A 26,306-nucleotide genomic window follows, 5' to 3' on the forward strand; every position below is an offset into this window, starting at 1 on the left:
CGACGTCACCAAGTCGTAAATTGAATTCCAGTGGATAAAAAATTAAAAGAAGAGAACTTATTACATCATTTTGTTACTAACACAAAACTTTTCGAAAGCAAAATATGTACTAGGTTATTGCTTTAAATTCATCTGTCAGTCAGACATGTACCATTCGCGGTTTATTATTCCAGTCGTACAGCACGTATGATACCATGGTATGCGAGAACAAATGAAAGTTTCCAATACCACCTGTCAAAGCTTTCAGACACCCATGTTTCTGTAAATACTGGATTTATAGAAACAGCGCTGTTGTTGGTTCGTCGCCCGTGTATATGACCTACGCATTCTGTTGATTTACATGGCTAGAAGTCCCTACTCGAGATAAGAGAGCTAATAATAATAACGTCATGAGTAATTATAACTTCTGGGAAAATCAAACAACTTTAGATATGGTACTCAGTTCCAACGCTACATACAAGCATCCAGTTAAAAGCTAACTGGGTTGACAACAAGCGGCGAGATCTTTATAAGCGGCCATGCTAATCGACATATCATGTGTCATATTTCCAAAACATGGTCGCTTTGTTATTTAGGTATCGGTTCAAAGGATTGTTTTTGAAATTTGATTACACTGTACGGTGTAAGCCCTTTGTTGCATTTCTTTTAAGGAGTCAGACGAGGTAATAAAGGGACATCAACAACGTTTAAAAACTTGGCGAGACCACGTACTAAAGAAAACAACGTGCTTGAAGTCACATACGGTGTACCTCAGAGACACCTGGCACCCATGTTATTACCTATACGCGTGACGTGTGAAGAGAAAATTATCTGCTTTGTTACAAACAGTTTAAAGTTCGCATAATATGTTTTCTTCCGGTGCATATTGTTTACGAAACTTAACAATCCAAAATACATGGCGTATCGTAAACTTGTAGAAATTTTTTTATCTGGTTCATTTTGCCGTGGACACGCAAATAATCCCTTTCCTACGTTCTTGTCCTGAACTGTAGGCCCAATGCAAGTAATGCTGGTTGAAACAACCATGGCCCACTCAATACATGTATTGAGTAGGCCATGAAAACAACGTACCTGTTTTTAACATTCATTTCTCTCAAGGACAGATTTTAAGACCCTCCCAATCAGGTAATGTTATTTTTCGTGTCTCTAAACAAAATTTCTCGTTCCAGGAACACTTCTTGTAGTGACCAGACTAAATTCTCGTATATGACAACTGGTTTACTTTTCATGAAGAAATTGCAAAAATGAAACAAAAACTGTGGCAGTAGCAGAACAAGTAAATGGTCAGACTTACATAAAAGTTTAATTTAAAACCGCAAAATTAAGACGGTAAGATGTGGTTAAGTAGGGCTTTTATTGGATAGAACAGTTCACTTTGTATTGTAGAAAGGTGAAGTCCATAAAACAAAACAGTCGTGAATTTTTTTTTGAAATTTGAAATCAGTGCAAAAACTATTTTTTAAAGTTTTTTTCAAAAATCGCTGTCCTCATCATCACTGTTAAAGATGTACTTCGTCTGTTTCCTCTGTCGCCCCGATGTGACTCTCTTCTGTACGGGTGTGTCCGGATCGCTGATGTTGAATTCTTCTCCATCTTCACTGTCGGACCAACTCTTCTTCTTCGAAAACTTTGCTTTTTTTGAAGGAGATTTTTTGGGAGATCTTTTTGGTTTTGGAACTTTTTCTTCGTCACTGCCATCTTTATCTGAAAAGTCGACGCTCGAAATTGCCTTTCTCTTCACAGGAGCTTTCTTTTTCTTCTCTTTTCCTGCATCAGACTTCTGTACATTGGCAACTAGATAATGCAAAAAATGGAAATTAAATAAAATCTTAGATATATATTTAACACGAACTTAAAAAACATACCTTTTTAGTTAAATTTAATAAATTGTTTTTAGCAATCTCAGAACAACACATAGGAAAAAGATAATTTTTTACCCTTCGATGGTTTGACTCCTTTTAAACTGTCGCCATTCCCAGTTGGCTGTAGCTTCATTTTTCTCTTAAGTGGTTTCTTGGGCTGAAAAAATACTTTCAAAATTAGAAAATGTTAATGAGTAAAAAAATAAAAACTTTTTAAACCACTGTAGGCGACCCAATTAAATTAAAGGAAATCCACTTTTGATTAAAACCTGAAGTTTAAGAAGTACAACCCTAACGTCTCAACTTATGCACCAAAAAAATACCATTATAACGAATGCAATTTTAACATTATTATTTTCTAATCTCTGTGGGTGAGGTCCTTGTCGAAGACCTTGAATTTAGACCACTTCCTAACCGCATCCACAATATATTTCCCGGCGTCGAGCATTGAACCAGGTACCTTTTGGTTACCCTCAAACTACTGATCCAGTGCGCTGGACTAACTCTATCAGTAACTTTAAAATCCATAAACTAACGTTCCCACCTCAACATCTGAGTCACCTGTCCCCATCATCAAATCAAACGCATCAACTTTTTTCTTTGTTTCACCAACATCCTCATCGGAGAATCTTTAAATAAAACGAATGTTTTGATCAATATTTAAAAAAAAACATAAACTATGTCTCATATGATCAATAATAAAACATAAAAACTCTTTTTTAACAAACTTGTGAATAAACAAAGAAGTCAATCAAACTCACTCTTTAATCTCAAAATCTTCATCTTTTTCATCAACCTCTGCATCCACTTTCAAGTCTTCTTCATCAGAATTTAAATCAATTGTTGTTTTTACGACTAAGAAAAAATGATCTTTTAATCATTAGAACCCCTTTCTTTATTTTATTAAGTTTTATATCCTTTTTTATTTTGATTTTTTTATTCATTCTGATTGTTATTCACCTATGAATATGACTTGTACGTATGAATACATTAACATAAGAATATGACTTGTATGGGACGTCATAATTTTACTACAAAACAAATTGGCCAACGAGTAGTTTATAGACAGGCAGAAATATTTATCCATGTTTCCCCCACATACTTTTCCTTTTTTTTACATGAAAAACTGAAGCTGTCTACAAAAAATTTTTTGTAAAAGCTGTTTTCCTTTGTTTTTTAAAACACCCCCCCAAAAAATATAAAACAACTTTATATTGTTAAAATGGCTTACTCGTTTTGACTGTGCGCTTTGGCTTTGCACGACTCAGCCCCAAATTGTCCGAGTCATTGTCACTTGCAGCAATTTTAAAATCGCTGTCGGATCCCGAACCCCCCGATGAAGTTTTGCTCTTTGTGTTTGGTTTGAAGCCAAGAGTAGTTTGTTTGGTGCCAACTTTTACACCTGGATGGAATATTAAACCTTTCAGGTTAATATTACAATTATTGTTTTTTGCAAACCAGGTCTATCAAAGTGTAGGCTGTCGGCTCGTGTTAAAAAATTTTAATATTTGAAAATTAATTATGAGCAATCTTTAGAATGTATGTGTGTGATGTTGAATCTTAAATACTTTTAAAATATTTGAAAACTGGTAAAATGCCAAATCTTCGCTACCGTAAACCAAAGAGACAAATTAAAATTTAGTTATATTAATATTATTTTTAATTGACCTATTTTTTAGAAACCCTGGTTTAAATAATAACGCAAATTCAAAAGATAGTTAAATATGATTAATTATGACATCATAATGTGAAATCTGACCTGTTTTTTTGAGTCTACTGAATAAAGATGGTGGTTCGTCTGCATCGATGTCATTCGTGTCTGTAGCGTCTGTTGTTGCTGGTGGAACAATATTGTTACGAGTGAATTTGTTACTTTGGCCATGTTAGCGGGTTAATAGACAGATCTGGTACAAGAAAACAAAAAAGGAAAAAAATACTTACTTTCTGTTTCTGCTTTCCCCTCCTTCTTAAAGAAAGTATCCATCTTTTTCATGGAGGTGTCTTCCTTTTTCACCTGTGTGTAAATTAAAAAGGAATTGTAATAAATATCGCTATAAACAAATGCAACAAATATTGTAAACACTTTGTAAGCTATTAAATGAAAAAACATCGTAGCAATTCTCGAAGCAGCACGTGAGGTTTTAATATTGCTACCCGGGTCGCATATCTTTACGTAGGCGTCGCATATCTTTACGTAGGCGTCGCACATCTTTACGTAGGCGTCGCATATCTTTACACACTTATTTTCTAGCATGATAACGGCAAGTAAATCTCACTCCAACAAATAAAAAGTGAGGTTCAACAAAATCTTGTAAATTCTCCACCAAAAAGTCAGTTTTTGGAAAATGAGTCCAACTCTTTCAACATCACAACACCTGGTCACCTTGACCTCACCTTTTTAATAGGAAATTTACTATGTTTTTATTCACTGCGTTTTTATACCAAATGAGCCGTTAAAAGATTGTTCACACTAGACCTGGTAGCAGAAGTAACAGAATACACTAGATCTTAATTAACAACATCCGGACCTTAATCCTCGGTTTCTTCTCTTGCGTTGTCAATCTCGCTTTCAACGCTGCATCAATAACCGGTTCCACACGGATCGCATCTTCCGATGGCTTCGTCTCCTTCTTCTCAACCATCTTCCCCTTCCCTCTTCCCTTTACTCCGAACATCGTCTTCTTCTTGGGAGCATCCTCAGTCGACATCATCGCATCTTCCCGCTCTTTTTGTTCCACTTTCTGAAAAAATACGAGAACTTAACAACAATAATAAATATATAGTGAGGTGGGGGAAGATGGGACACCTTTTCGTTTAGTTTTCTCTTTCCATTTGGTAGTAAACAAAATATCTATACCAGATTATCTTAAAGTGGGCCAACAGTCAAAATCTGGCCTTAATCTCGTCCTGGACAGGAACCTAACCCACATAGAATAGAAAAAGGTGGAGAAATTTTTTAAAGTTAACATTAATGGCAGCTTGTTTTAAAGATTTTGAAACTCTTGATTTATAAACCACAACTTACATCTAATTCCTCCATAAACTTATCCAGGTCATCCAACCACAACCGTGTCGGTGTTTTCTTCTTTAATTCTTCAAGTTCGCCACATTTTGCGTCTCGCTGGAAATAAAACACGATTAATCATGATGTGATGATTAAAATAATGAAAATGAGGACTAAAAAATTTTACCATTTAAAATCAACATCTAGACCCTAATGACATGGACTATTTATGTCATATGCGAGAAATTGACAATATAGAACCTTAGGGTACATGGGATGAAGAGCAGAGAAAAACTCTGAAAAAAAAATATCTCAAAAAAATAACACGAAACCTTAAAATATTCCCCACCTGTTTTAAAAGTTCATCTTTTCTTTCTTTGCTCAAACTCCACAGAGGCATACTGAGGATGTAGTTGAAGTCCGGACCTTTATTATCTTCCACTTCTTCCTCTTCCTCATCAGATGCCCTCTCTTCAACTTTCTGTTCAATTTTTTTTAAATTTAAAATTTATTTTATTGAAATTAAATATTTCCAAGGAACTCACTCACTAGTAATCAAGTAACAACAAATGGTTTATTTCAGAGGTTTTTAGATAAAATTAATGCTTTGGGGTTACAAACAAGCCATTTATCCAAGAAAAGTTTTACAATATAAATTCAACACAGTATGATCATAATGTATTTGTTGCCTATTATATTTCACAACAGAATCTCCAAGGCTTACACAGAAAATGTTTTCAAATTAGAATTTTTAACTCACCTTAGCAATACTGTTTTTCCAAGCTTTCACGGGATCAGAGTCGTAATTATTATCAACCAACATCTTGATCAACACTTTCTTTGGCTTGTTAACTAGAAAGTAATGTTGGAGTGACAGTTGGTAAATAACAGGTGTTTTAGGAATGTCTTGCTATATTTAAGAGAGCACGGGACAGCAGAGTGGGTCAAATTACACCCGTATAACAGAATGCAACATTGCCACCAAAAAAAATCTCAACTTACATATGCTGATTTTTCCCTCAATTTTCTCGACAATAAACCTCGCCTGATTGGTCAGTTTCGCCGCCTCCGCTGTAAGCAACCCAGTGAGAAAATCCTTTCGTTTTTCGTAAAGTTTGGAACGAATTTTATAAAATTCAAGTAAGATCTCGACTGTGGTGTTGAATTTGCGTAAACGACCAAACTCATCAAAAAGAACCTGGTGATGAATGAATGTAATGACTGGCTGGAGTGAATGTAGCTTGCTTTATCCTTGCATGACCAGAAAACGACAGTTGTTATAACATAGATGGCAGACGAAACGTCGGAAACACATTACATATTTTATACCAGATGAGCCGTTGAAAGATTATTTACATTATGCCAGAAGTAACAGAATATTTGTTGGTCTAGTTTTTGAATATTTTTACCCACCAAAGTGTTATTACAGCTCAGTGAATTCTGTAGTGATAGAAACTTATGAAGTCCACTTCTTTCCATTGTTTTCAATTTATCTGCTCCCATTTTGACAAGGAACCTCACAGTGATATCTGTGTTATATTCCTTGTATTCTAAGATTTGTTGAGGAGCTTTATCGGTGCCCGCAACCAGTGGTTCCAACACGGACTCCTTGTAAGCCTGGTGGAAAATATCTTGTTACGGTTGGCTTAGTAGCTGCATACATTTGCACAAATTTTGTTTCCTTTCTGCTGTATCTTAACCATCTATATTAGGTCTTGAAAAATAAAGTCAAGAAAATAGTGATGTATATTTGTTTTCCATATTTTAATATAAGAACCAAATAAATACCAATTCCTATTTACCTGTGTCCATGATTTAATAGGAAGCTCAGTTATTTCTACAGTTTGATCGTCGATGAGTGCGGCTTCACCCGATACCACGTAACGATTCGCTTCAACTTCTTCAATGGTACCACGGAAGTTTTTGTAACTTGGTAGCTGGGTGAAATTGAAAGTTACGAAAAAATTCAAACCCAGGAAATATTCATTTGCAGGATATATTCCTATATATATATATATATATATACATATAGGAATATCATTGAGCTAAATTACAAACAAAACGTAGTAATGAAAAAAAGTATAGAATTGTAAAAATTTCAATTAAAACCCCATCTCCTGCAAAAATAATACACAAATAACACTAAGTTACAAAAACACATATGTAGTTGAAATAAAAGCTTATAAAAACCTAACAATTTACTAAAACTAACAATTCAAACCTTACAAAAAACAATTACATACAAAACAAAATAAGAAAGAAAAGTAACAAAAACACAGAACTCACCATAGGAACTGGTTCTTCCCCATTAATTAATCTTTTAATATTCTTCACAACTTCTCTGATATCGTGGTTTGGAACTCTAGTTGACCATCCTGTCCCTATACCTTCGGTACCATTCACTAATACTGTGGGTATGATGGGGCAATACCTTTAAAATAGGAATTGTTGTATTTTATAATCAGTTATCTCTTTTATTTACACAACAAGAGAAAAGAGACATACATCATTTTCAATATTGGAAACTTTTTAGCTACAGAGCAAATATTATTTAAAATGCATAAAAAAAAACAAGTTCATTATTTTATTTAGAATATGTATAGTTGTGGGGGAAAATAGGACACCTTAAGCACATATTATCCAAATATCCTGATCATGTTTTAAACAATTAACAACGGTCTGGTGAAGTCGTGAGAATACGACTTTATAAACTTTGAATGTTCTTTGTTTACTATCAAACGAGACAAGAAAATAGATTGAAAAGGTGTCCCATTTTCCCCCACCCTACTATAACTTTATTTTTAAAATGTCACCCAAAAACAAAACTGTCCTCCAATCCACATGGGAGGACAAAGTCACATGCTTACCCATATGTAATAAACACACACACACACTACTAACTCACCATGATGGTTCAACCTTCTGGTTATCATCATATTGCCACGTCAGTAAATTCTCGTCAACTTGTGGGAAGAGAAGACGGGTCAAGGGACTGAAAATTTAATTTGATCAACTTTTATTTTAACTAAAGAGGTTGATTAAAGTACAATGCACTTTCCAAACAGCAAACTAGATTTGCACCTAGCAAAAAATTTTTTAAAAAACTATACTTTAGGGCTAAGTAGCGGAGTTTTTAAAAAAACAAAAAAAGAAACAAACTTTATATTCTAAACTTTTCCACACAACAAACAAATTTCTTTGCTTTTTTTTAACAAAAAAAATTATATATTAAACTTATAGATATTTAAAACAGCTTCTCCAACTCGGAGAAGTGTATGACCTTAGCATGGTAAAGATATAACGGGGCGACGCAGCATCTTTTCCGCCGTGTAATCTTGTTCCAAACTGTCCGATAGGTTGTAACAGATTAAGGTTGTTGGAACCCACGTAGTTTTGCGCCATGTTGATTATTGTGCCCAATAAAGATTGCTGAGGGGTAGGGGTAGGTAGAAGTTATAAAAGACACCATAGCTAACATGCTTCTTTTGATTTATAACAAAATCTAGAGTGACATTGTGAAAATACCGTTACACTCAATGTTCATTATGGATAAGGGACCCGATTGTTTAATGCGGTGAAAGCAAAATATTTTGGTCTCTGCTCGTTTTGTATAAACACCAAACACAACACTAAAACCTAATTTAAGGTGTAAAATTGGGGTACTTATACATATGACTTCACCCTTGTTTCAAGAAAAATACTCTAATGTAACCCAATGGCCAGGAAAAAAACCTAACAAAAATAACACACGTCCACCAGAAAAGTTACAAAAACCAACACAAGAAAAAAAAAAAATTATTTGTTTTACCTCTCCATGATGGTAAGCTGATAATTCAGCGACGGAACCAGCTAACTGGGCGACTTTCACTTCACGTTTGTCGTTACGTCGCAGACAAGTGTACAGAACTTTTCGCTGGCCAGGTTTTAAACCTAAAGTGAAGAAATTAAGATAATGAGATAAATCAACTTAAAGTTAGAAAACTAGTTTTCTAAAAAATGGCACCGAGAATGTTAAAATTTAGTATATTCAATTTTTATATTTATATGCCAAATGCGGAGAGCAAAAAACATTTTTTTTAAAGGAGTTGTTAAAAAATAAAAAGCTTGTTTAAAATAGTTGGAAATAAAGGCAAGTCTTGTATAACCATATTCATAATCAAATATGTTTTTACTGTATAATGGTGAGGTCCAACAGCAAGCATGTCAATACCTTTGGGACCTGGGATGCAAAATATAGTTGCAGGTGGCCCTTTGTCCCACCTAAATCACTTACCATCACATAAAGAAGGTACTGAACGTTCAAGATCAGCACATGAAAACATCACAAGCTCCTTATTAATGAAATCCGAGTACGAGAGGGTTCTAGTATCAGCTGAGTAGAGATCAGTACCAGGTTCAGGTCGATCGTCTAATCTACATAATCTTCTTTCTTCCATAAAGTTGGTAAGCCATTCCTTTCGGTCGTCCGCACGTTTTCGGTTAAAAGCCTGGAAAAGTTTTGTGTTTGTGCTCAAAATAAGGTTCTGATGCAGTTATGTGACTGATTTACGGTTATTTTGGTACTTATGCTAAAGTTTCAGGACCTGCCACTAATGTAAGTCATGGCTTTGGTTTATTTGGACCTTATTGGGTTTACCGTCACGCAAAGATATAGCAATTTTATTCACATAAAGTTCAACCAACCATATCAATACAGCCGTCATCACCAGCTCCAGAATATCGGAATCTGACACGATGACGCAGCATATCTGCAAAGTATGACTTGGCTTCTTTTGACGTAGACGTTCCCAGTCCTGAAATTGTGATGTAACAATCCTTAAATTTAAAATACCAATCTTGTATAGTATATATATATATATAGCTATAGGTTTTTTTTTTCTTTATATATATATATTGATATGTATGTATATTATTATAAATAGTGCTGAACAAAAATGTGCATGATACCAAAACTGGTGTTTTCACAAATAGTAATAATCAAAAACCTTTGTAGTATTTCACTTTCCAGGACTTTGGATTTTCTATTGTGTTCTGCCATTCTTCAAACTCCGGGATTGTGTAAAAACAAAGAACTTGACTTCCCTTTGTCACTTTAACAATGGGGGTGATGAATTCTTCAAGCATTCTAAAATTTTAAATTTAAACTAATGAAACAAAATCATAAATTTGTAGTTTACCTAATAGCAACTTAGCAAGCCTAATGAAATATAGCAACCATTTGGTTTATTGCTTTTTGCCTTAATATTTTTACATTTTCGCTTCATTAAAAAACAAGCTCAATGAATCCTACTGCCACATATTTTGGTGGGTCTTATTGTAACTAAAATGTAAGATAAAAAACCTGCTAAATTTTGGGGCCTGTAAATATAAATACCTTCTCTGTAGCATTTTTGGCCAGTTAGTGTGAATGAAATTGATCAACAATCCTTTGATGTGAGAGCCATCATGATCCTGAGCATGGAAAAAGTAAATTATTTAACTGAATATAGTGATAATAAGACAGCGAAATATAACAGATAAATCATAAATTTGTGAACCAATTCCAGCCATACACTGTTTTATAGTTAACTGTGAAAATACATTTGTTTTTCCAAAAAATCCTTTTCACCTGATCTGTCATTATCATAAGTTTCCCGTATCTCAATGATTTTAAATCATCGTCTGTTTCGTATTTCTTGTTGTATTTAAGCCCCATTATCTTGATTATGTGGTTGATTTCTATGTTGTCCATTATCTGTACGTAGAGTAGAAAGAATTATAATCAAAATCATCACCCTGACCCATTGGCCATACCATTAAAAAATGTTTAAAAAGAACTACTTTTATAATTTATAAAATTTATATTTATATCTATTTTATCAAGCAAGGGACTCTAAAGACTTTTGCTAAGGAAATCATGTTTAGTCATAGCTTGAAGGTAGGTCTGTAATCTCTCAGGCCTTTCAAAAATAGGGCACTCCCATGCCAAAAAAAAAATCATTTTTATAGACCAAATTCTCACTCACCTGTTTATGCGATGCATCCCTTACATTGAGAAGTTTACCACGCAGCGGAAATACTCCGTACTTATCCCTACCAATAACAGAGAGTCCTGACACGGCCAATGTTTTGGCAGAGTCTCCCTCCGTTAATATAAGTGTGCAATCAAGGGAATGCCTCGTGCCGGCATCATTTGCGTCATCCAGCTTTGGTACACCTGCATATGTGAAATATATTGTAGAAGATATATTAAAGAACAAAATTGGAACCCTTATTTTTTCTGGATGTCGCACTGATAGTTTGGAATGAAAAAGAATTTTATTTGCAGGTGATATTAAAACCAAGTGTTTTATGCAGTTTGAGGACCAGAGTAAATACTTCTATAACATTTGACAGGAAGGGTTTAGATTCTTATGAAACCTCACCTTTAAGTTTATTTGACTTTCCTGCTGATTTCTTCTGTAGTTGACTCTGAGCTTTAAATTTCACCCAGTTCATAATGTTATCCACGATCCCACTGCTGCTGGCCTGCATGTGAAAAGGGAAACAAATACTGCATTGTAGTTTTTTATTTGCGTTTTTGCAAATAAAAAATAAACTGTTTTAACACTGTTTATTGTTTGGAAATAAAGAAAGGTCACATACTGTTGATGAAACTGCATTAAACTGACCATTTTTAAAAACTTTTCTGTGAGGTTGCACTTTGAACCAAACTTCTTTGCTTGTAGTGTCATATTTTCCTTGGTTTGAGAATCAAATGTTGGATTCTCAATAAGACAGTTCACGAATAGCCAGCAATGATTTTTAATCTAAAAATCAAATTTTAATTTTTGAGTTGGTGTCGTTGTTGCTATTTTTTGGGAAGCAAAAAACTTGAAAATGTGATGAGATCCATGCAGTAGCACCCTGGTGTTAGTGTAAAAAGCCAACTCTGGCCTATATACCCTTTCCAAAGACGCCAAACTTTTTAAATGCAGGGAAGGTACAATCCTCTGGAACAATTTACCTACATTGTTTAGTGATAAATGCAATGCAGAAATTTACAGGGTTCACCTACCTACCCTGCCACCCCAGGTTTGGCGCCTAGGTCCTGGTATGCCTCATTGTAGGACCTCAGCCATACAGAATAAGTCAGTTTTTCTCACTCACCTGGAAAGGCTTAACCTCCACGCCTCCTTTGTTCTTTCTTTTTACAACCTCGATTAATTTTTTCGTCACCTGCCAGATTGATCATAAATGTAGAATTTAAATTATTTTTACTAAAAATTTACTAAACAAAACTAATGCACATATTGTAATTTTTAAAATCAAGTTTAATTTGTTAACATAATGCTTACTTGATCAATCACATAATCTGTGTGTCTTCCACCTTTAGTTGTAGCAATACTGTTCACGAAACTAACTTGCTGAAACCCTTTGTCCGATGAGGTAAGGCAGATCTAAGCAATATATTATACTCAGAATCGACAGCAGTTTCATATCTTTTGAAACCAAAGTTGCTCCGCACTCCATGAGTATACAAATTCAAGATTTTTAAACCAATTTGTATTTTTGCGTGCTATTTCATTCACCCCTTGCAGTAGTCAGTCTTCTAAAGTAACAAGGCTATGAACAAAAGGATCTGTATGACCCATCACCAATCAATCTGCGGCCATTCTAAACAGCTACTAGTCACCAAATGAGAAACCCTGATTTAGTTGTACACATATACTGTGACAGACAGTATTGTAAGATGTGTTTGATACATTACCTCCCAACGTGGGTTCACTTGTTCATGAATTACTTTAAATGGCTCCCCATTATCATCTCGCATCTGTGCCACATATAACTGAACGTAGTCCTTGAAATTTTTGACCTGATGGACACATTGAGAAAATAGTTGGTAAAATGTTCTGAAAAAAATATATATAAATAGGCTCTTGCAATAATTTTAAGATATAAGACTTTAAATTGAATTGTAAATGCAAGAGTTTAAATGCATTATTACTCAGTCGATTTCCACTGCAGTAAAAGCATTTAAAATGAATGAAAGTATTTTATTTATCCAATCATAAAAATCAGTAACCTCTTGGCCAAAAGATGGCTTGCTAACTACTGCCCCATGGCACTCGGCGCATGTAAATTATTGTTACAGTTTTCACTACGAGTACTTACTGGTAACTTTGAACCATTTAGAAAAACCTTGACCCCGCTTGTAGACCCTGCTATATCATAAGCTCTGCGTGACAACAAAGCAACTGTGTCTTTGTCTAAACTTTCCATGTGGAATTTCTCTAGATCTGGCTAAAAGGAAAAATTAGGAATATGTCGTTATAGATATCAACAAGGCTGTTAGAATTATTTTAGAAGTTAGATATATGCAAGGGTGAGACTGGACTGCAGCAATACAAATTTAAAGTTCCATTTTTTATTATGCTATAATTTCCTAACTAAAATCAAAAGAGTGTACAGTTCTATTCTGTAAATATAAAGTTATTTAACTTAATGTCATGCAGTATTTGTGAAAACTTACATGAAATGTCACACAGGTGAAGTCCGGTTTTTCGTATGAGACAATTTTTTTGTCATGAGCTTTTGACATGTTTTTTGACCATGACTGCAACAAGAAAATTATGTAATAAAATGTTCCACATGAATGACATGGCTCATAATTTAAAAACAAAATTATTAAGATTTATACCTGGGAGAAATACATCTTTTCATCTTTAGATGCTGTTTCTACTTTAAACTTGGTGCTGAAAATGTTGCAGAGTTTTGCCCCGTAACCATTTCTACCACCTAAACACATAAAAAAGTAAATAAACAGAAACCCTTTTATGTAAAAACTAGTTAATCGACCTCACTTAAAGATTTGTGTGACAGAGAAGAGAGTACCAAATTAATATTTAAAAATTTAAATACAGAAACATAAATCAGACAATATTATGCAACTTTCAATACAAAGACAAAAATATTTAAAATAAATTGAATACAAAAACTAGTGTTTGATAAAGAACAACCCATGCACCCACCAGTGACTTTCTTATCATCATCATCGTAATTACTGGATGTTAGAAGATGTCCGAAGATCATCTCGGGAACATACATCTTCTCTCCCTTGTGTTCAACTACAGGAATACCTTTACCATCATTCCATACTGAGATTAAGTTCTTCTCACTGTGAAAAACACGGTTTATTATTAAAATCATAATAATAATAATATTTATTATAAAAAGCAAAATAAATGATGTGGCGGCTACCAAAACTGTGTGAATGAGCAAATTTATTGATTTTTTAAAACTTTTTTAACAGTACACATAAGCCAGATTGGAAAAAATTTTATAAACCTGGGGAACAGTTTGTGGATTGAGGGTGTGGAAAAGTTTAAGAAACCCTGTTATAACGACTGTGAGAAAATTTAATGTTAAGACTCCCAAAAAAATCTTAAAGAAAATTAAATGTGTACATAATTAGGGGAATAAAAATCATAGGCTGGAACCTTACGGGTTAATTGTGATTTTGATTGTTGACATTTTCGGATCTCTCTGTTTATTGTCGGCTGCGTTGACGAGAATCTCATCAAATATTTTGTAAAGACCAGGTACAAAAGTGATTTCCCTGTTTACCATACCCTCCCCCTCATCATATACCCACATTGCCTGGTGGATGAAATGATGAGTCAAAATTGGTCCACAGATATTTTAAAATAAATTTAATCCTTTTATGGGAACATATTGTAACATTTCATTTGCATGTTTAAGTATAGGTGAATGGACACATAGTCAATTAGTCAATATTAAGAATAACAGCCACAATGCCTTAAACCAGTTATCCCATGTTGCCTGAGTCAAAACACTAAGGAATAGCACTCGTGTTCAAACATATTTTGAGAACCTAAAAAGGTTTTAATACTATTAAACCACTATAGTAGGTGACCCAACCAAATTAAATGTTGGCATATTTTTAACCACAGTTTATCAAAAATGTCACCGTACTTGTGTAACAGGTTCCACAGAACCTATGTAAGTATCGGGTCGTAACAAAATGTGCTCCAGTTGCGTTTTCTTCTGATAAATCCGCTCCACAGACAATCTCTTCTTCCCTCCTCCTCCTGGAGGAGTTTTTGGCAAGTCTCCATTCAGCATACTGACCTTGGTGTAAATACAAATATAAACTTAACAGAAAAATTTCCATTTCAATTAAATAAGGAATATATCAGGGTGGGGGAAATGGGACACCTTTAGTACATAACATCAAAATTCAAAACATTTTGATTGTGATTCAAACAATTAACAAGGGTTATTTAAGTCGCGAGAGTACAGTTTTATAATTTCATAATTTTTAAATGTTCTTTGTTTACTACCAAATAAGATGGGAAAACAGAATGGAAAGGTGTCCCATCTTCTTACCCTACTATAATGTAACCATCAATCAAATAAAAAAAAGGTGCTACTGAAGAATCCTTCGCATGTTATCTGACTGTTAAACCCATGTGACCTCTAGCCCCTTAATATGTTCTCACCCCTATAACAAATAACTACATTCTAGATACTACCAACCTCTAACGATACAGTAGGCACAGCGCACAGACAGTAGCGTCAGTAGGATATAAGTTTAACAACAAACATATGGCGAATATTAGGATTTAAAGGCCAAATCCGCTCGAATGATTTCTTTCGTACCTGTTTGAAAAGTCTTTTGAAAACAGTAAGTTTAAATTCTAACTGCGGTGAACTGTTTAAAACTCTGCTGCGGTTTAAAAGAAAGAACAGCTTGTCGATTCAGAACACCGAACCGTCGTAGACTATTAGGTGCTATACTGAACCTAAGCTATTACTCTTTTGTACACCGATGCGATCAAATAGATAAACCTGGATAAATCTTATATAAGCTGTAAACATCAAGACATTCATTAAAAAAACAAAACCTCAACTTCAAAATAAACTTAACGAGAAAAGATTAAAAATTTGCGCGCCAAAAACAAAACTATTAAATCAGATGAGCGCACGGTTTAAGTTTGATTTAGTCCCCTTGATTTATCTGATTGTAATGTGCCTATTAAAAATATACATCACATTTGGCATCGATTTATCGTGTTTGATACATAAGTGTAATAAAAAAAGGGCCGGAGATCTGGTCGATTGGAGTTTTCTAACTACACAGTAGCCTAGCAGTCCAGCCAACCAGTAAGCGAATGCGTGAGCGGTCACACAGTTGGGCATAATGTAAATACGTCCAGGGATTGAACGTATTCTGTCTAGTCGGGAGGTTGCTCTGTAGCGTTGGTCTTATAGTTAGAAAAGGCAGAATGTTCTTAGTGGTTCGTTAGGATATTTAAAACGTTTCTTTTTCAGATTTATTAAGAAAATAATCCATAGTATGAACGAAGAATTTTTCTGGTAAGTTGTTTGTTTTAATGTTTTCTGTAAGAAATGTGTTAGAAAGCGTCAATGGTTTGGTTTGTGTTACATAGTATATACCCACACAGTGAAAAAATAAATCGATATAGCACATACATTATGAATGTACCGACGTGTAGAGCAATTCCATGGTACTTTAAGCATATGAGGTCTACGTAATTTAATCTATGCTTTTCATTTCGTACAAGATAACAACTCGCCCACAAGCAATGTTGAGGAAAATACCTATATGGGTTATATGTGGAAACTTGTGTAACTAGTTTTTTTTTGTGGAATGGCAACTTTGGGCTTGAATGACGTGTTTCATCATGTCCACGCCTCAAAAAAATATATGATAGCTTGAACCGATGCTTTCTGTATCTACTCTTAGTCATGAAAAACTGCGAGCGCTGTTGACATCGCTAATAAAACAGTGTAAACAGAGTTCAATTCGCTCCCTCGCAATTTTTCACGGCAGGAAACCGGCCGAATGACGCGGGTTTTCTTTGTTTGCTGCCATCGGCACGTTCTCTTATTGGCTGAAACAGTGGGCTGGGCGGATTGCGAAATCGACCATCAGCCAATCAGAATTACCGCGTGGTAACATTGTCGCCTCAGCAGTTTGAACAATGACGACAGCAGATGACGCAACTCTTTCACTTCAGACAATGGGAAGTCATTGAATACGCAATTTAAAAAATTAATCAAAACACTCAGAAGAAATTTCACACGTAGATATAAACAAAAACACTAAACAACACCGCAATACGTGTTTAGACAAACACGTCCGGCCTCATTTGTCCAAATATAGCTCTGTTGGTAGTTTGTAACATCTATTATGTCGTTTTGTTAAATATCGGTCAGGATATCAAACCAAATGTAGCTATTAAATAAAGCCGGCTATGATGTGTACAAAAAGAAAATAAATGTTTATGTGACTTGGCACATATTCTGATGTAATACCAGTAAAATATAAATAAACATCAATAAATTCTTGACGCATAAATAGGTCACCCTGATTTTCTTTTATATGGCGTCATATTTCATCACACCTAAACAACACTCACCAGCTATCAGCAACATATTCCGGACATACATGAAAAACGTTGTTGTATGCTATATAGGTAACTCAACGGGCACAGTCTGTTTACCTATGTATAGGTAAAGATCAATTAGACACTGCTGTATAGTCAGAATAGAAATTTTTGTTAAGCGATTACGAACCGCATTTGGAAACAGCGAACGTAATGTTTATTAAACATTAGGCTAATGATGGATATTTGCACGACTATGAATTACTGCTGCCAGCTTTACTGGTGCAGGTGGGTAGCGACTCCTACTGCGAAACATGTCAATAGCATTTAAAAATCGATGACAAACGGTCAGTGCGATCTGGAATACACAATAAACGGCGTGCATCCAATTAACCGTTGCTTTTGATTAGTCGTCCCTGCAAATGACGCGAAATCTCTTTGTTCGTTTGCAGCGATGTATGGCGTCTTTGTGTCCGCGAAGGGTTATACTTTTAACATTTGGACCAGTCGTGCTTGTTTATGCGGCAATTTAGTCCAGCAACCGACCGTAACGGTGACTTAGAGCAGTAGCTCTGTGTGGTAGAGTTCATTGTTGTTGTCTCCGGGGTAAAGGCGCATCTGGTCTGTTTGGATGTTTGCCATTTTTAAGATCTCTGTTATCGGTCAGCACGTCTTTGTTAAAGCCAACGATTCATAAAAGAAATAAGTTACTAAATTAAGGTGATTAAATTTTGCCTCGTTGTTACCACATATTTGCAATCTCGTGGCCTTCTAAGTAAAGCGGTACGACCAACTCACTTATTTTAGAAAAATGCAGACAAATAGTCAGAAAACAAGTTTGCGTTTTATCGAAAAAAACGTGCAAAATATGCCAGTTTGACGATCGCAGCTTAAAAGATGAGAAAGTGGTGGATTTGGCTGTGCCAGTTAACGCAGCCTTCTGATTGGTTAACGATGAGGGCGTATCGGGGCGAGGCTTATACGTAAGTGCGATGACGCGCGAGAAGGCGTGAGTATAAATCACACCACGGGTTGTTATATTTTAATAGATCACGACCGGTGGTGTTGCGTGCTGGATCCCTCGAAACCGCAGGTAGAATGTCAAGGTGCTTTATTGTAAAATGCATATACTAGATACTGCTCGCCAAAATTGGAAATCGACACGGAAAACATATAGACGAAGAAATGATAGAAAATAGATTTAAAAATAAATAATCTAAATTGACATAAAGTAATCCATGGCCAAAGAAAGCCAGCATATTCCTCTCAATGTAAAGTAAGGTTCCTGCAGAATGAAGTTAGTTCCGTGCGTTGGCCTCCGGGCGTGTTTCGGCGACGATCTGGGCGAAGGTTTTGGCTTCTGGTTTGGACACCACCGGCGACTTGTATTTCTGGTTATGTTTGGCAGCGAGACGAGGTGCGAGTCGTCGTCTAAAACCACCGTTGCCCCGTGACGAATCGCTATCTCCACAATGCTGGTTGTTATTGCCCGCGAACCGGTGGCCTTGGACCCGAGGGATTAGAATGTGTTTCGGTATTGGTGTCAACTTCTGCTTTGGGCAGGCTTGCGGTACTTGGGTGGTCAGAGCAGTAGGGTCCAGGTAGCTTGGTTTTGCACGAGGCATATAAGGGGCCTTCCCGTTCGGTCGCAAAGCAGCTTGCCTCAAAACTGATGGCGTGGCGGTGCCAATGGCGTACGTCGGTTCCACGGGACCGCCGTAACTCCCCGGCGATCGATTTTCGAGTAGCTGCTGGTACGGCGACCCTAAGGTAGCTTTTTGCGCTTCTGCTGCTGCTTGTGCGTTGTTTGCAGCGATATCTTCAATCTTCGGAAGGTGTGCGTTTCCCAGGATATGAATGAGTGATGAATTGTAATCTGATACGTTTTAGGTGGTTAGGTTGTACAGCACTGTGGCACTGTATTAACATAATCAATACACCGGTTGTTTACTGTCAAACATTGTTTAACGGTGAGTTTACAATATAGACTGGACTACCTCGTTCCTTAAACATATTGCGTTTGATATAACCCAGAGGCGGCACTGTTTGTCTGTGAATCTATTTACCTATGTATACTGTTACCAATAGAAGTATACGTACTTGAAACCGAACTAGTGGGGACCATTTTCGGCAGTGTTAATTGTTTAAGCAATTCGTTAGCCCTCGCTGCTGAAGAAGCGTGCTGTTGTTGTTGTTGTTCGAGAGAGCCTGACGTTACCATGCATTGAGTTTTGTTGAAATTCTTGCGGACCATATTTTGAACATCGCGAACCTGATGGTCGTGCATGGATATCGGAGACCTCATGCTCTCGATCGAACATAATTTTAAGATTGGGTTAAGTCTGCGAGTTTAGGAGAATAGGTTTAGAAAAACACGGCTTGTTTAACTTTCCAAGACAAACATGTTTTCTACTTTTTATTTGCAGAGGAGTCAGATTTGTTAAATTAGCAATTTGAGTGAAATGCGGAACTGGCCGATTAATTTGGGTTTTACGTCTTGTGTAACTTTGGGTATTACGAAAGTGTCGGACACCTGGTGTTCTGTACAGGAACAAGGGTTAATATTCATATTTGTTTTGAAACGAAATGTAGATTAAAAACTATTTTCGTCGCGAAGTTCCTTATTCACATACCAACGCTTTGGTGAATACTCGTAAACATCGTAACACGATCCGGAAATGTATATAAGATTCTTATATGGTTTTCCCAGACAATATTTCCAGTACCCAAATTACGCTGTTATTTTATACTCCATATATTGGACCCACTTGGTAAATGTATGTGGAATCGGTATAGGTACGTAATTAAACGATGGGAAATTCTCCATCACGTTTTCACATCGGTTCGGCTCAGTTCGCTCGCCTTCTTCGTCTAGTACGTTTCGGAGTATGTCAGTTTCGAGGCGGCTGAAGTCCAGTATCTAAAAAATAACAAGACCCAAAGATAACAGGTTCAAATCGGGTTGTTTCATCTATTGTAAACTAGAATGTAGGTCTAGAGGTTGATTTACATCTGAAAGGTATATTTAAATTGGTCGCCCGCAGTGGGTCTATAAAATAAGAGTTTGTTGCCTCCGAAGCGCAATAAAATGTGTAGCAATTAAGATACGCGGGGATAGTGAGATGCGCTGTAAAAGTCACTAAAAAGCAAAAACGAAATACCTTTAAAAATAAATCGTCGATAAACCAGACTACTTATTGTTTCACTTAATACGCTTGGCTATATAGTGTTGTGTTTGGTCAGCGGCAATGTTTTTTTTTAACTTTACTTTTTTGAATCGGTAAACATGTTTAAAATTGCTAACAGGCAGATGGTATGAGGGTAATATAATACAGTGCAGTACGTCACAGCATATCATGTTGGTCGTGTTGCAGTGGTTTGCAAACGTAGCTTAATTACGCCTACATATGCAGTTCACACGGAGGTTACGAATATACAAGCACGTTACGTATGAAAAGTCTCTGCAAAAACAAATCGTAGTATGACTACGTAGGTATATATGTGTAAGTAACGGCTCGAACCTTACTGTCTTCGTCATCCAGTTTGATGTCTTTAATTTGTCCACGAGTCGTTGGCTCGTCCCAGAAAAGAGAGCGTTGCGTTAGATTGGGATTCCATATTCGTTCGGCGGTGATTGCACAAGGAAAGGCACATGATGCCATATCACCCACGTTTCAAAATGATATAGAGTTTTCGAGAAGCGTTTATCATTAGAGGATTAATTGCTTGCGCTTTTCTGCGAAGTATCAGAGTTCTGTCTTAGATACGGTTGGCAGATGCAGTTTGACGCAAATACTCCTCTTGTGACGTCACAATTCTCCCCAATAACAAAGTTTGACCCAAAAATTACGCAAAACGTTATTTTTTGTGTGTTTTCTTTTTACGTCGCTATTCGTTTTCTTGTTACCGTATGAACTATTCGTCGTGTACATTCGAAACGAAAAACGCAATATGCAAAAGTAATTTTGTGAACCCTATTCATGCGTTGAAATAATATTTGTTTTTAAAATCATATAGTTATTTATAAACTTCATTAATATTTTTACAGGACTCAAAGGGATACAGTTGCAATGCGACCAGCATGTCAAACTTCAACGAAGAACAATAAACTTTCAGACAATACAGAACTTTCAGAACAATCGTACAAATTTTCCCAACAACACAGTTAATTCCCAATTTAATGGATACAGAAAAAACTGCAGTTAACGAAATCAACTGTTTTCAACACAAACAACAACAACAACAACAACAATAAAAGGCCAAGGACAAAAGAATCAAGAGTGGTAGTTACAATTTTACACAAGAGGAACCAAGAACATATCATAATGTCGCCTCATTCGTCGACGGCAGATGCTCAATTGCCTCTGTCTTTAAAGATAGCAAGCGCAGGAATGGCCGGTTGCACCGCTGACCTCATGACCTTTCCCCAGTGTTTCCCAACCTTTTTCACCCCGCGTACCATTTCGAGGTTTTATGCTGTGCTCGCGTACCACCTACATAAGTTACGCGCGCTGAAGGCGGTCAAAAAATTCCCCCACCTTTTATGACGTCATAATCGCGTATTTGACCTATGCGAGGTGTAATAACAAATTCTATTAAACTAGGTAGCATCAGCCAGGGTTGATGGGATGCATGGAATTGTTTTTTAACCACCAGTCACAAGAAGCCAGTACCAAACCTTCCTTAAACAAACACCCACGTTAGGCTAACTCACTGCGTGTTCCAAGTCCAACCTAGACATTCTATGACGTCACAGTGGTGAGAGAAAAAAGAAAAATCTTCAAAAAACTCAAAATCAATCCCACCTGAACTAAGAACTCCCTTTGGTCTAATAAAACACAGAATGTACTCGCGTACCACCTGGAAGACTGTCGCGTACCACTAGTGGTACGCGTACCACAGGTTGGGAACCACTGCCCTAGACACAGTGAAAGTTTGGCTTATGGTAAATTATACATTTACTACTTAACCATTGTTAACTTCAAATAAAGTTTAAACAAGGTTTTTCTTGGTCTTATTTTTAAGTGCAAAGTAATTATTTGCCTTTTCTAGTGTTTTGTTTCACGTTACCATCTGTATAAACTTAACTTCTATATAGGTCCGTGGAGAAGAAGCGAAACCAGTAGCTGCCAACCCTTCATCATCACTGCCCACGAAATTCGCTCCTGTGGAGAGCGCACGGGAATCATCTACTGGTATCTACAAACGGCAGGCAGTCGCTTCATCCCAAAAGCTTGATAAACCTGGTTTGAAAAAGTTCTTTAGACCAACAACCATGACAACCTCCCTGCAAAAGAAAACCACAGCCATCAGGTTCTCAGCTTACAACGCCAAGCTTTCGAAGATTGTACCATCGCCCATCAAGCCCTATGGCGCAGCACGCACCAACTTTGGTGTTGCGGCTGTAGCCCAAAGTCAATCTACTGCCTCACGGTCCTCTGCTGGCTTGGTCCGCACCGTAATTAACGGGGTAAAGCAGAACGGCTTCCTCAGTCTTTATGGTGGTTTTGCTGCAGGATTGCAGCGCCAAGTGTCATTTTGCGCTGTAAGAATTGGCCTCTACGATTCAGTGAAGGGATTCTACATGCAGCTGATACCGAGTAAGTTTACCGACAGACAATGGCGTTTCTGAATTTAATTACTGTTTCACCAAAATATTGAGTTATCAGGTTTTCAATAAACGAAATATTTTACCCAACACCGGTGCTGTAACGACTAACGTTGCCCGGCCACACGAGGATAAATTAGTTACATTCTTTCACTCCGTACTTCACCCACAGCCTCGAAAAACAGCAAGCAAGTCCCACAGAGAATTTTAGCGGGTGCTACAACTGCCATCATGGCCGCCACCATGTTCCAGCCTACTGAAGTAGTGAAGATCAGAATGCAAGCCCAGACGCGTCTTCCCGCCTCTCAAAGAACATACACGTCATCAGTACAAGCATACAGGTAATCGGATATAGCAGTTACTTTTTAATACAGGTTGGATGCTTTATAAATTACGGAACCAAGTTGGCTTTAAAAAATTACGAAACGAATGTTAAATGGAACTAAACAATAAACTTATGTTATAAGGAACGACTTCGTTTACTGTCACATGGGGATGAAAAATGAGAATAAAAACTTGTCTCATATTACCCAACTGTTCTATATTACCTATAAATCTCACAATTCATACTAAACTAGCATGATTTCACCAGTATATATATTGAATTAGTAAGTGGATGAAAGTCAAGCTAAGTACTGAACATATTTTTGGCACAGGAGCATATTTCGTCACGGTGGTATACCCGAGCTATGGAAAGGTCTTGGCGCTAATGCAACGCGGCTGTCAGTAGTTAACGTCAGTGAATTGGTGACCTACGACCTAGTGAAGGAGTTCATTCTGGATCATAAGATTTTAAACGATAATCCGATCTGCCATTTCACCTCTGCGTTTATTTCAGGTAAGATAGGTTTTGTTTTAATCTTTAGTTATTTTTAGCCACATATTACCCAGGCGACATTAACCAACACGAAACACAGTCATACTAGATTGCATGCACCGTATCTTACACTGCCACGTCCTGGTTTGACACGACATATATCAACATAAGCCGCCTCTTACACTGCCACGTCCTGGTTTGACACGACATATATCCACACATACCAGCATATAGAGTCCGTCGTTACGCTTTTTTAGTATTTGTATGGCCCTGGCGTACCAGTACAAAAACAAGGATACTGTAAAATTAACTAATGCAAAGTCGGTGTAATTTAAAACCGTGGAAACACGTTCAGTACGTATGATGACACTTAATCTCCATAAATAACCCCATCAAAGGAATTCCGCAAAAATGTAACAAAATATCAGCGTTTTATTAAAAAAACAACTCTATGTTTACAATGACGTAGGTTTGTTTGCTTGGTGGTCACAGAGCAATAAAATATAAATTGTTGCATACAATCCTGTGTTGCAGATACGTTATGAAAAGCAAACGACATCTAATTAGGTCACCATGTTAGTCATGCATCAACAATATACGTAGTTGTAGTTACAACTAAAGTAATTACGTCATTGAAAGCGTATTTCCTCGGCGTTAATTTAATACCGATGAGTTACAGACAGTATCTGCAATGTTGCAATTTATTATAACGAACCATCTTAAACTAAAACAATAGTAGTTGTTTTCTAACTGTTTTATATTGCATCAGTGCTACAATGTACACTAATATGGACTAACGTAAGCTACTTTCTCTTTTTAATCACTCACTGATGCAGGTTTCGTTACAACATTGGTAGCGTCTCCCGTCGATGTTGTAAAAACGAGATACATGAATTCACCGTTGGGTACATACAAGAACCCAATACATTGCACAAAGACTTTGTTTATGCAGGAAGGAATGAAGGCTTTTTATAAAGGGTGAGTACTCAGACGGAGACTCGTTTGCATACCTACATTCCTTATTACCCACACTTTAAAAATAAGCGACATAATTCAAAGTTTTATTCCTTTGTCATTTAACTATTTATCAGGTTCGGTAATTTGAATGACAAAATGTTTTTTTTTAGTAAAACTTTTAAGCCCATATAACACATTTATCCCTCGCAGGTTTGTGCCTTCGTACCTTCGTCTTGGAACTTGGAATATCGTGATGTTTGTATCGTATGAAGAGTACAAGGTCCTGGCACACGCATACAACAACCAGCATCGTGTCAAGAAAATTAACCATGTTGCCGCTACATCTTAAAATGTAGCAGTATGTATACAACGTCTCATACACAGTATTGTACATATCTGTATATCATGTTGTACATATATAGAGAGACGATGTAAGCGACACAACTATAACCACCGAAAAACGTTATAGAAATATGGCCATACACATATGTGTAAAATAATCATGGATTGTACACAGCACAGATCGTGACGTTAAACCTCAAATATATATATATATGTGTGTCATGCACACCTTGTATCACATGCCGTACTGGTGATCTTCGTATTTTAACAACATTTCGTAAAACTTGCGTACCGTGTACGCCTTTTTGGAAGCTGTACTGGCAGCTGTTCCACAACCTATATTCGTTTTTATTTTTTTTTCTTAAATTTTAGTAGCGAGTGCTTTCTGTGCACTTACTTGCTGTAAACGTTGCGCCAAAGCAACACTTTTTATGTTACTTTAAATATTTTACTGATTCAAACGCACAGCTAATCATGAAACTGCAATGATTTATCCCATTTGCGTATCTCAGCTTCCACAAAAATAAAAGAAAATTCTTACGCTAAAACGGTTAGATTTTTGTATAGTTATACTATAGGGATGGACTGAAATCAAAATTTGGCGGTCACTGTGGTGAAACATATGAAATTATATAGTGAAATGGGGGAAGATGGGACACCTTCAACACGAAATATCCAGTTATCCTAATCGTAGGCTATTTTAAACAATTAAAAAGCCCCATGTGGAGTCGTAAAAATATTGTTTTATAATTCTTTGAATTTTTTTTGTTTACTTCTAAATGGAATGAAAAGGTGTTAATTAAAAACCTGTCAATCAAGACTGGTCGAGTGCATATTAAACGCGGCGCACCGCGTTTTTTTTTAATTTTAAATTCACAGACTGCATTTCTAACAAACAATAAAATTTGAAGATTCGTATAAGTTCTTTTTTGAAATGAAAACAAAATACTTTGTTGACACTTTATAAGTATGTGGAAGAAATCGAAGAATCCAAGGCGAACGTTAAAATAGGGCGCTTGTCCACCAACAAATAAAAGGAAAATGTGAATTTGCCCATAAATTATTACACGCCAGTTGTAACATGTATGTGAAATTGTAAACTGTTTCCCCTAAACCTCATTCTCACTCAGAAGTTGTGTTTGTGTAATGAGTGTGAAAGATATATTCTGGAAATTGTTTGCATACTTTGTAGGTGCAAGGTGTATTATAAGTGTGAAAAGGAACTTTTGGCGATTGTTGTATATATAGACATGTTGTTGCTGCCAGGTGTATTATAAGTGTGAAAGAGACCTTTTAAAAGAGACACTCATACTTTGTATCAGCC

General features: G+C 36.3%; 3 protein-coding genes across 6 annotated transcripts; 1 reads left to right on the top strand and 2 right to left on the bottom strand.

Annotated features, from left to right (window-relative positions):
* Positions 1-1,197: 1,197 nt before the first annotated feature.
* LOC149731660 (DNA topoisomerase 2-alpha-like) lies at positions 1,198-15,766 on the bottom strand. Of its 2 annotated transcripts, none has more exons than XM_089884503.1 (36): positions 15,508-15,766; positions 14,821-14,976; positions 14,330-14,484; positions 13,857-14,002; positions 13,526-13,623; positions 13,358-13,441; positions 13,000-13,128; positions 12,596-12,700; positions 12,183-12,284; positions 11,995-12,063; positions 11,517-11,654; positions 11,271-11,373; positions 10,872-11,062; positions 10,475-10,600; positions 10,241-10,317; positions 9,852-9,991; positions 9,550-9,659; positions 9,140-9,353; positions 8,675-8,796; positions 8,147-8,295; positions 7,772-7,858; positions 7,153-7,297; positions 6,669-6,803; positions 6,280-6,483; positions 5,869-6,064; positions 5,627-5,718; positions 5,216-5,347; positions 4,888-4,983; positions 4,391-4,603; positions 3,804-3,876; positions 3,622-3,699; positions 3,094-3,264; positions 2,624-2,717; positions 2,407-2,491; positions 1,938-2,019; positions 1,198-1,794 (listed from the first exon to the last, which is right to left on the bottom strand). In XM_089884503.1, the coding sequence occupies exons 2-36, from the start codon at positions 14,968-14,970 to the stop codon at positions 1,472-1,474; spliced, it is 4,614 nt and encodes a 1,537-aa protein (XP_089740629.1). In that variant the 5' UTR covers positions 14,971-14,976; positions 15,508-15,766; the 3' UTR covers positions 1,198-1,471. The 2 variants fall into 2 exon arrangements, with proteins under 2 accessions (XP_089740629.1, XP_089740630.1); XM_089884504.1 differs by having other exon boundaries at positions 15,385-15,766.
* A 258-nt stretch (positions 15,767-16,024) lies between these two features.
* On the top strand, positions 16,025-25,530 carry LOC149731661 (putative mitochondrial transporter UCP3). 3 transcript variants are annotated; one of them, XM_089884557.1, is made up of 8 exons: positions 16,025-16,224; positions 21,307-21,689; positions 22,181-22,203; positions 22,357-22,858; positions 23,039-23,207; positions 23,523-23,704; positions 24,520-24,661; positions 24,851-25,530. In XM_089884557.1, the coding sequence occupies exons 2-8, from the start codon at positions 21,584-21,586 to the stop codon at positions 24,987-24,989; spliced, it is 1,263 nt and encodes a 420-aa protein (XP_089740683.1). In that variant the 5' UTR covers positions 16,025-16,224; positions 21,307-21,583; the 3' UTR covers positions 24,990-25,530. The 3 variants fall into 3 exon arrangements, with proteins under 3 accessions (XP_089740683.1, XP_089740685.1, XP_089740684.1); XM_089884559.1 differs by lacking the exon at positions 16,025-16,224 and adding an exon at positions 17,528-17,546; XM_089884558.1 differs by lacking the exon at positions 16,025-16,224 and adding an exon at positions 17,826-17,978.
* On the bottom strand, positions 18,353-21,307 carry LOC149731662 (uncharacterized). Its single transcript, XM_089884571.1, has 4 exons — positions 20,780-21,307; positions 20,027-20,178; positions 19,359-19,600; positions 18,353-19,134 (listed from the first exon to the last, which is right to left on the bottom strand). Exons 1-4 carry the CDS (start codon positions 20,918-20,920, stop codon positions 18,557-18,559), a joined length of 1,113 nt encoding a protein of 370 aa, XP_089740697.1. The 5' UTR covers positions 20,921-21,307; the 3' UTR covers positions 18,353-18,556.
* Positions 25,531-26,306: the final 776 nt, after the last annotated feature.

The sequence above is a fragment of the Ciona robusta genome, chromosome 9, assembly GCF_009617815.1.
Source record: "Ciona robusta chromosome 9, ASM961781v2".
Taxonomy (NCBI): Eukaryota; Metazoa; Chordata; class Ascidiacea; order Phlebobranchia; family Cionidae; genus Ciona; species Ciona robusta.

Excerpts from the sequence above, each read along its gene's own strand:
- LOC149731660 (XM_089884503.1), bottom strand. The coding sequence starts at position 14,970 with ATGCTGAATGGAGACTTGCCAAAAACTCCTCCAGGAGGAGGAGGGAAG. Across the intron at positions 13,624-13,856 it reads TGATGATAAGAAAGTCACTG|GTGGTAGAAATGGTTACGGG; the intron begins GTGGGTGCATGG and ends TTATGTGTTTAG. Across the intron at positions 11,063-11,270 it reads AAAGTCAAATAAACTTAAAG|GTGTACCAAAGCTGGATGAC; the intron begins GTGAGGTTTCAT and ends TCACATATGCAG.
- LOC149731662 (XM_089884571.1), bottom strand. The coding sequence starts at position 20,920 with ATGGCATCATGTGCCTTTCCTTGTGCAATCACCGCCGAACGAATATGG. Across the intron at positions 20,179-20,779 it reads TGGATGACGAAGACAGTAAG|ATACTGGACTTCAGCCGCCT; the intron begins GTTCGAGCCGTT and ends GTTATTTTTTAG. Across the intron at positions 19,135-19,358 it reads CCCCACTAGTTCGGTTTCAA|ATTACAATTCATCACTCATT; the intron begins GTACGTATACTT and ends AAAACGTATCAG.
- LOC149731661 (XM_089884557.1), top strand. The coding sequence starts at position 21,584 with ATGTCGCCTCATTCGTCGACGGCAGATGCTCAATTGCCTCTGTCTTTA. Across the intron at positions 22,204-22,356 it reads CAGTGAAAGTTTGGCTTATG|GTCCGTGGAGAAGAAGCGAA; the intron begins GTAAATTATACA and ends ACTTCTATATAG. Across the intron at positions 23,705-24,519 it reads CACCTCTGCGTTTATTTCAG|GTTTCGTTACAACATTGGTA; the intron begins GTAAGATAGGTT and ends TCACTGATGCAG.